The sequence below is a fragment of the Rhinatrema bivittatum genome, chromosome 2 (genome assembly GCF_901001135.1).
Source record: "Rhinatrema bivittatum chromosome 2, aRhiBiv1.1, whole genome shotgun sequence".
In the NCBI taxonomy this organism is placed as follows: Eukaryota; Metazoa; Chordata; class Amphibia; order Gymnophiona; family Rhinatrematidae; genus Rhinatrema; species Rhinatrema bivittatum.
This window is the reverse complement of record NC_042616.1, coordinates 160087209-160097115: the sequence shown is the minus strand read 5'-3', so window position 1 is coordinate 160097115 and position 9907 is coordinate 160087209. Positions and strand designations below refer to the sequence as shown.

The 9907-nt window shown below is 43.8% G+C and overlaps 1 protein-coding gene across 1 annotated transcript in view; it reads left to right on the top strand.

Annotated features, from left to right (window-relative positions):
* Positions 1-622: 622 nt before the first annotated feature.
* Positions 623-9907, top strand: part of NMT2 (N-myristoyltransferase 2) — a 188454-nt gene continuing 179169 nt past the window's right edge. The window contains 1 exon segment of the mRNA XM_029588818.1: positions 623-913. Within this exon segment, the coding sequence (XP_029444678.1) occupies positions 804-913 (110 nt within the window). The 5' untranslated portion in view covers positions 623-803.

Sequence of the window (9907 nt, the reverse complement as noted above, 5' to 3'; positions counted from 1 at the left end):
GGAAACAGGTTTGTAGATAGGTGCAATTGTCCAGGGAGGGGATTTAACTGTGATATTCTACAAATATTTTATTTGCTGAATGAATGTTTAGAATAACCCCGAGTCAGTTACAAGTCAAATGGCCTGTGGTTGAGTTGAAAAAAGGCTTTCCTGGTAATTAAAGGGTATGTAGGGTCAGACCAAGGTTCATGGAGCCCAGCAGCCTGCCCTGCCAGAGGCCAGTCTAGGCCAAAGTACCCGGAAGCGCCCCAAAACTGTATCACGTCCAGGGATAGCGAAGGCTTTCCCTAGTCCACCTTGTTAATAACGTTTTATGACTTTTCTTATTGGAACGTGTCCAAACCTCACTCACAAGAAATTAGAGATTAGGGGCTCACTGGCGCAGAGGTGTGTGGCCGCCACCAAATGCATTTCACTCGGGAGATAAAACAATCTCTATCTGCCCCACAAAACCTGCTCTGCTGGCGTCGGAGCTTGCAGAGAGGGATGGAGAACAAGGGAAGCCGATACCACTGTCTCTTCAGTTTCAGCAAGGACAGATTTCCGGGCCGCCCTTTCGGGTCCTGGAGGCAAACAACAACAAAAAAAAAGTGAACTTCTCTAGCAGCAGCGGCGGCGGCGGCAGCTTGTGAGAGGAGCAGGCGGCCTTTTATTTCCACCGTCGAAGAGGAGGCGGAGGTGACGGCGGGAGTACCTGGGCGGGGGTTTCCTGTCTGTCTTTCTCTCTCTCTCTCTCCTGGCGGAGGACAGCAGCTAGAGGGAGCTCCTCCGGGTCGCCTCGCTCTCCCTCCCTCCCTCCCGTGATGGCGGAGGACAGTGAGTCCGCGGCCAGCCAGCAGAGCCTGGAGCTGGACGACCAGGACACCTGCGGCATAGACGGCGACAATGAGGAGGAGATGGAGCACGCCAAAGGGTAAGGGGGGGGACGCAGGCGGCGGCGACGGCCGCCCAGCCCGGGACCCCGGACGTCTCTGGAGCCGGTCCCGCCGAAGGCTAGCTGGGGCTTGCTGCAGGAGGGTGACACCGGCATGGAGGAAAGCAGCCCCACGTCGGCGCTGCACCAGCCCGGGCTCGGCTTCAGTAGGGCCGACCCACAAGGTCTAGCCCGTTTGGCCAGCAGGAGTTGAGCGAGCAGCGTTGGGTACTCGGTGGTCACCCCTCGCCCAGCAAGCGCCGGAGGAGGCTCGCACCGTGGCCGGGGCCTGTTCCGTGGCGGCCCTGGAAGGGGGGGGGGTGCGGGGTGTCGCAGAAACGCTGCCAGGCCCGGGCAGTGACCCCCTCCCCTCCCCCGTGCACCGAGCTCAGCAGGGCCCTGTGCTGGCCCTCCCGCCTCTTCTGGCCGCGTCTCCGGCAGATGCTGCTGCGCTTAAAGAAACCTCCACGAAGTAAACCACGTTCTCCTTAAGGCTGTGTCTTTTTTTTTTTTTTTTAAATACTAATCTGCTTGTTTCTTGACTGTCCGCTGTGTTTCCTTTGGCATTTTTCCTTTGGCATTGTTTTGAACATTTTAGAACAAAAAAAAATGGTCCTCAGTTTACTTTTGAACTGTTAATACTCAGGTTACAGGTACCAATGCCTGCTGAGGCTTCAGATGATAAACAGCCTAGTGATTTTCCCCAGTTTATGATACTAATTAAATCAGAGGAGCTTTCATAAACTTTAAGCACTGGTATCTCCACGGCAGTGAAAATAAAAAATTAGGCCATAAAGAAGGGGCTTCCTAATGGTTTTGTTTAATTGCTTGTAAATTTATTTATGGGTAGCCCAAATTCTGATGTTTCCAAACTCCCCTCCATTACTTTGGCTTTTTATTTATGTTACTCCTTGACCTGCAGTGGTTTTGCATGCTTCTCTTTGAGAAGTAGCCTGCTTTTATGGCAGGCACACACAAGTTAAACTGGCCATTATGAAAAAATCGACAGAACCCTAGCTAGCATTTTGTGTCTTTCTCAGTAATTCTTCATACGTTTCTTGTCTGCCATCTCGCCAAAGTGGGCACTACAACAACCATTATAGACTAGGCTTACTTCAGTAGAACATGGCTGCTATTGCTGTGTTTTTGATCTAAGATTAAAGTCTAAGTCATGTGCTGTGGAAAGGTATGTCTTGGCTTTTTGGCCGAAACAAATTCTAACAAGATTTTGAACAATGTAAGGATTGGAGTCTTCGGGGTTTGTTTGGTTTTTTTTGTCTGCCTTATCATTATTTCTGTTAACTATTAGAAATAGTATTTTTTATATTGGATTTGTATGTTGCTTAGGGTCTTTCAGTTAGGTGGCTTATAAATATAACAGTAAATATAAGGAGTTAATGACCTATATTTACTATTATATGACCACACTGGTGACACACAAGCATTACAACCATGGTCAAAGCAGGAGGATTAAACTTTCACTTACAAATAAAATCTCTGTGGCTATGAAGATGGCTTATGCCATACTTTTGAACATTTTCATAATTTTAGTCATCAATTTCATTGCTGAAGAAAATAAGTTATTCAAATCAACATAGTTATGATTGTGAGAAATCTTGCACTGCTACTTTCAGCTAACAAATATATTTTCTATCCTGGAAATACCAACTTCTCAAATTGTTAGAGCTGATTTGCTTATTTATGATGGTGTTATTTGAATCATCTCTTTACTCAACTGAATAGAAAGTTCTGGCAAAGATTAAGTTTATACCTTTCCTTTATTAAGCAAACACAATTCTCTGACCAGCAAAAGGTGTCATTCCAATATTGATTGGGTTAAAAACTTGTAACCCTACTTTTGTTGCAAAGGCATGAAATTCAGTAGCTAAGAATCATACTCTTGTTTGATTAATTACAGTGAATAAGTGCTGGGTTATTATCTTTCTCTTGTTTATAAGTTAATGGTTAAAAACTACTGTAGTTTAAATTTTATTTTTATTTTGAAAATTGATCATGAGTTTTTTTGACTGTAATTTTTTTCCAAAATTTTTAATGTTTTAATTTTAATTTTTTGCTTAATGCAGTTGGGGGGCTATTTTATTTTACATTTTAGTTAGGTTTTTATTTTTTGATAGTGTATTGTAAACCGTTTTGGTCATGTCATGTACTTGGTAAAATGGTATATAAATGATTTAAATAAATAAAAATAAATAAATAAATAGAGAACTATTCTGTAATCTTGCTGGTAGTAATTCCTGAGACTTGTCCAGGTTTATTAAAACCTGTTGCAGTAAAAGCTTTTTCTCCTCTTATACTTTGTACTAGGCTACCTAAAATTGGATTAAATCAATTTAACAAATCTGCAGGGATTATTAGGGGTGTGCAGCGAAAAAGGAGTTTTGTTTTGTTTTTTTTTGTTTCATTTTGGTGTGCCTTTATTAAAAAAAAATGCAGTAAATGAAACAAAAGCACATCCCTAGAGATTCTAGGCACTGTTATTCCTTTCTTGCAGAGGGGCAGATGCAATATGGTGCACTGAGCTGAGCGCGCACTTAACGTGCAGTTGGACGAGGGTAGAATAGGCGCTAATCAATCCCCTAATGCAATAAGGGGATTAGCGCATATTCAACGCACGTCCAATGTGGAGTGAATGTAATAGCCTCATTCACATGTGAAGAGTGCTATTAGGCATTCACTCCTGATGCAAAAAGAAAAATGTGCGTCTCAGATGCACATTTAACTGTCATCTATTAACGCCTGCCAGGAGCAGACGTTAATAGATGTGCGCATCAAAAAAAGAAGAAAAAGAAATAAAAGAAAAAAAAATTTGATAGTCTGACCCATCACAAAAACCGACGCCTGTTTTCGTTACTGGCGAACAACCACGAAAACCGACGCCGATAAACCCAGCGTTTGGTTTTCGTGACTAGGTTGCTGAAACTAGTCACAAAAACCAACGCTGGGTTTATCGGCGTCAGTTTTCATGACTGCCGTACGATGGTCACGAAAATAGACGCTGGGTTTATCAGCATCTGTTTTTGTGACCGGCGTACAGTAGTCACAAAAACCATTTGGGTTTGCATTAGCAAAGATGTGCTAGCAAGTGCATCCTTGCTAACGCCATCCCCTAATTTTGATATTGCATGGCGCCCACCTTTGGGGCGCCATGCGTGCGTTAAGAGAGCGGGTGCTTGACTGTTCAGCGCCTGCTTTCTACGCGACTTTATTGCATCGGCCCCCAGAGCATGCTATTACTGATTGATGTTCAGAATGTGGAATTGTTGGGTGCCTGCTGCTCCCAAAACACCCTTAGAAATAAGGTTGATTATCTTTAGTTGGTATAAAATGTTAAATCATTCTGATTTTAGATAACTGACTGCTGATCATGTTTAATTACTTTACCAAACAGCCTTTGCTCTGCATTCTCACTGTAGTGAAGAAACAGGATAATAGAAATCTGAAAAGTGGAAAAATAGAAAAGCATACATAACTCATTTGAGCCCTGAATCTTTTAAAATCTTATGAGTAGCCTAAATAGGGAGAGAGTTTAATAGGACTATTCAGTGCTGCCTGTACAAGGGGCCCCTGCACTATGCATTTTTTCCCATAGACACAAAATGGGGGAAAAAATTCTAAATACGTTTGGCCCTGACACCAACAGTTTTGCCTTAAACTTTTGTTTGGCCATGAATTGCAGCTCACTTCCTATGCCCTTGTTACTGTTTGGAGGAAACTGAAGCAATAAGACTAATGAAAGTAAATTATTTGTCACTTTTTAAATAACTCTTCATTGGTTGAAGTTGGGTTTCGAAAGCCAATTTGAATGTCTTTTATTTGCACACAGTCCACATGTGTTGCAGCAGTGTTGTTGATGCATTTGCTCACCCAGGCTTGATAGACTATAACCAGGAGCCAAGAGGTCAAAGTGTCTCTCCTCTTTTAAGTGCCAGTCATGGGCAGTTAAAAGTGGTTTATTATCGAATTCTCTATTTTCCACGCTTCAGTAGTTAGTCATTCTTGAGTCACTGGATTTATATAGTGGCTAAACTCATAGACCCTATTTAGTGAGCTTTTTCTGTGGTTTGTCTGAAGAAAATATCTGATTAAGCAGAGCATACATAAACCTTGTCGCATTTTAAAAGCATGGAAAAGAGACCCTGTAATAATCTTATGGGAAACAGAATCCCTATAAGGAAGAGTAGTCTAGTGGTTAGAGCAGTGGGCTACGAACCAGGAGACCAGGGTTCAAGTCCTGCTGTCGCTCCTTGTGACCTTGGGCAAGTCACTTTACCCTCCATTGCCTCAGGTACAAACTTAGATTGTAAGCCCTCTGGGGATAGGGAAATACCTACAGTACCTGAATGTAATCCACTTTGAAGCACTGAAAAAAAAAAGTGTGGAAAGCGGAATATAAATACAAATAAATAATATTGTAACATAGACAGCATATACAGATTTCTGATCGGGACATGAGAAGGAGCATATACCCTACTGTCTGTAATGCCTTTCTGTAGATAGCAACTATCAGGGTAACTTTCAAAGAACATCACGTTGCCCTATATACTTGCAAAGATCTACTATAGTATAGTACTAGCCAACATAATCACAAATATCTGCAGTGCAATAAAAGTGCATTCTTTTTCTATTTTATAACCATTATTGTATAGGTTATATGCATGAAAAATATAACTTCTTCGTGTAAAACCCTGATTTATATACAGGTATATTTTAAAATATGCATACTTGAAATCGCCAATGCCAATATCTCCACCAGTTCATGCAGTATGTTTCCACTTCATTGAGACCTTCCAAGTACAGCACCGTAAACTCCTCCAGTTCATCCAGACCTTCTACCCAAGAATAGCCAACAGATGAATTTATCAGTTGTGCTAGATAATAAGCAGATGTAAAATTGCACAAATAAATTGCCTAATCATATGCATAAATCTCTTATAAAATAGCAACTTCCTCTGCATTCAGTCAGGCTAGTTCATCCACAAGTGGGTTATGCATGCCAAACAGCAGATGGAGATAGTGATCAGTGGCTGCCTGCCAGTAATTTGTCTCCCGCAGATTTTGGACATGCTATCCAAGCTCTGGCCCTAGAAGATTAGAATTAGTGTCGGAGAGCTCCCAGGGTGATAGCTGAGCTCCCTCTCTCCCCAGTGGAGCTGGAGGGGTTCTGACCACATAGCTCCAGCGGTGACGTTCTGTCGTCTTTTTGCCCTGATGTGTTCCCTCCCTTCTCTGGGGCTCGATGTCGTCCACTGCTGCATGAAGAGATCCCCAGCACTTAAAGTTCAAATAAATAAAGGGACGGCTTGAGGGAGAAGAACTTTGGCTTTCCTGGGCCAACGGTGGTGATTGAGAGCAGCTCCGGAGAGTGGGTGCATTGCTCAGCAGTGCACGTAACTGGCAAGGAAGAGGTATTTGTTTTCTATCTTACTGAGGCTGGCATTACTTTAGGGATCTGCGTGGTGCAGCCAGTTTGGTGCTGGCTGATCGTGGGAAAAAGACTGTGCTGTGCTTGGCCTGTAATGCAGATGAAGGGGCCAGGGGGAGTTCAGTGATTGTGTTGGGAGTTTTCTGTGGCTAAAGGGGGCATGGCTTTGCAGGACTTTATGGTGACAGGCAATTCTGGAGCCGTGAGTGAGTAGTGTCTTTGGCAGAGTGGTTGTACCCACGAAGGAGGATCAACCAGGCAGAGCAGGGCAGGAGCTTGATTGTAGCGGTGAGCATCCCGGCCCTGATATGAGGGTAGTCTGGAACAAGGCGGTGCTCTTCCTTGCCTGGCTCAGGATCAGACACTACTGCTCTGCCCTGGCTGGAATTTTTTCAAGGCTTGCAGGCCCTTTTGCAAGGGGCAGGGATCTCTTTATGAGGGATTCCCTCTAGTTCTTTCTTCAAATGTTGGCGATTACTGGGGCAGAAAAAGAAAGCGGCCAGATGCCCTCTGGCATTTTTCAGATTCCCTGGGTGATGGAGGGTATCTGGATCCTCCTGAGGGTGATGCCCTTAGAAATATACTGAGCTTATTCCGTAGAGTGGAATTAGTGTCCTGTCTGCCACTACAGTTGGGGTGAGTCCTTCTGTTACAAGAAAGGATCTGATTATGGTGTGTTTGAGGAAGTCCTCCTGTTATTTTTTCCCCGCTGCATGAGGCAATGGAAGAATTAATTGATTTGGATTGGAACTCTCCTGAGGCTGTTTTAAAAGGTGATAGATCCTCTTGTGCGGGAGCAATTCCATTTCCTCAGAGTGAGCACCTTGATGTGTTCATTTGACAAAGTCCCTCATAAGAGATTCCTTAGGAAATTAAAAAGTAATGGGATAAGGGGGCATGTCCTATTGTGAATTTCCAACTGGTTAAATGAGAGAAAACAGAGTACGTCTAGATGGTAAACTTTCTCATTGGAAATAGATGAATAGTGGAATGCCCCAGGAATCTGTTCTGGGACCACTGTTTTTTAATATATTTATGAATGACCTGGAAATGGGAGCAACAAGTGATGTGATCAAAATCGCTGATGACACAAAATTCTTCAAAGTTGTTAAATCGCAAGAGGATTGAGAAATTGCAAAACTGGGAGACTGGGAATGCCAATGGCAAATGAAATTTAATGTGGACAAGTGCAAAGTGATGCACTTAGGGAAGAGTAACTCAAATTATAGCTACATTAGTAGTCGCCACTCAGGAAAAGGATCTAGGTGTCATTTTTGTAAATATGTTGAAGTCTTCTGTTTAGTGTGCAGTAGCAGCCAAGAAAACAAATAGAATACTAGGGGTTATTAGGAATGGAGAATATCATAATTCCTCTGTATCGTTCCATGGTGCGATCTCATCTTGAGTAGTGTGTGCAGTTCTGGTCACCACATCTCAAAAAAAAATATAGCACAATTAGAAAAGTTACAGAGAAGGTTCAGATCAGTGGGTCCTAGAAATAGTGCAGTATGGGTATGCCCTAGTGTTCGAGCATCTTGTTTGACACGTTTATGGTTTTGCCTTGTCATGCCATAGAAGAGTAGGCAGCAGTTCAATCTACCCTGAATCGCTTACTTGCCTTGAAGGCTGTTGTCCTGGTTTCAAAGAACCAAGAGGGACAGGATCCCTACTTCATTTATTTCATAGTGCCAAAGAAGAAGGGTTCTTTTCACCCCATCCTAGATCTGAAGGGCGCAAACAAATTTTTGAAGGTAAGGTGCAGAAAAAAGAATTCCTCACTTCTCTGGATCTGATGGAGTTGTCTCTGTATTTTCCCATTTGAGGGGAACAGATTTCTGCGCTTTGTGGTTTTGGGGTACCAATTTCAGGTGCTGCTGTTTGGGTTGGCCATAGCCCCCATGACCTTTTCCATGCACAGAGACAGTATTTTGGTGCACCTGTGCTTAGACCATTGACTCAGCCATGCAAATTCATTTCAAGAGAGCAAAGTAGCCATGCAAAGGGTGGTTCAGTTGCTGCAGGAGTTAGATTGGGTGGTCAATCTAGCGAAGAGCAGTCTGCATCCATCACAGAACCTGGTGTCTTTTGGGATGCGGTATGATATGGAGGCTTGCCGGATCTGCACATCCTGAAATTGGAGTCTCAGGTCCAGAGGCTTTGGGAGGTAAGGAACCCTACAGTTTGGAGTTATCTTCAGACTTTGGGTTCCATGGTGGCAACTGTCTCATTGAAGCCCCTTGTCTCAGGATTATGGGATGCATCTGCCTCTTCTGTTGGAGGTCATGAGGAGCTTACAGTGGTGGTTGGACTGGAGTCATCTAACCAAAGAGGTGGACTTAGCACCTCCTGCCTGGACAGTGGTGACTACAGATGCCAGCCTGAAAGGCTTGGGAACCCATTGTCAGGGTGTTCATATGCAGGGCCTTTGGTCCTCAGTTGAGGCATTGTAGTCCATCAACTATCTGGAAGCAAGGGCTATTGGTTTAGCCCTCCTAGAATTCTCACCCCGGATGCTTGGGCAGGCGGTGTGAGTGATGTCCAACAATACCTCGGTGAAGGTTTATATAAATCATTTAAGTCCCACAAGTGTCCCTGGAAACAGGAATAGAAGCTATGATAAAGGAGTGGCCAGAAGGGGAGATCTTGTATGTGTGTTCTCCTTGGCCAGTGATAGGCAGGGTCCTTCAGAGGGTCATGAGGCATCCAGGGCTAGTTCTTTTGGTGGCTTCAGTTTGGCTTCGGAGGCCTTGGTTTGTAGATCCATCTCATCTGTTGTGTGAGAATACTCTTTGGTTCCTGGAGCTAGGGAACCATCTGTGTCAGGGTCCGGTGGCTCATGAGGATCTGGATCTGTTCTCCCTTACAGTTTGGCCCGTGAGAGTGTCTGTCTAGTGAAGAGGGGTTCTTCCCCTGAGATTATAGCAACCCTGATATGAGGCCGGAAGTTTTATACTTTCCTGCCGTACCTACGTGTATGGAGAGTTTTCAAATATTTTGTGTACCAGATGACAGTGGTTACTGAACTGCGCTTTGGTACCAGCGATCTTGGACTTTCTTCAGGAGGGTCTCGCTAAGAGTTTTACCCAAAATACCTTGAAGGTTCAGGTAGCGACTCTGTCCTATTGTAGAGGATCGATCCAAGGTAGGCCTTATCATCCATTTTGACTATAAGCAGTTTTTTGCAGGGTATCGAGCACATTTGTCAGTCTGTTCATATTTATGGTGCCCCTTTTGGGATCTTAATTTTGTGCTTTCCTTTCTAGCCAGAATGCAATTTTTCCCTCTTAAGAGCCTTTCCTTGTGGCTGCTTAATTTGAAGACTGTTTTCCTGGTGGCCATGGGTTCAGTGAGATGAATTTTGGAATTGCAGCTCTCATATGTCAGGATCCTTTCCTGAGGATCACTCAGGATAGGTGGCATCTTTGTATGGTGCCTTCCTTTCTTCCTAAGGTAGTGTTGGCTTTTCATATGAATTAGTTCATCTCCTTGCCTTCCTTGAACAAGGAGAGGAATTCAGTGGAATATGCATTGCTCTGTCCTTTGGATGTGCA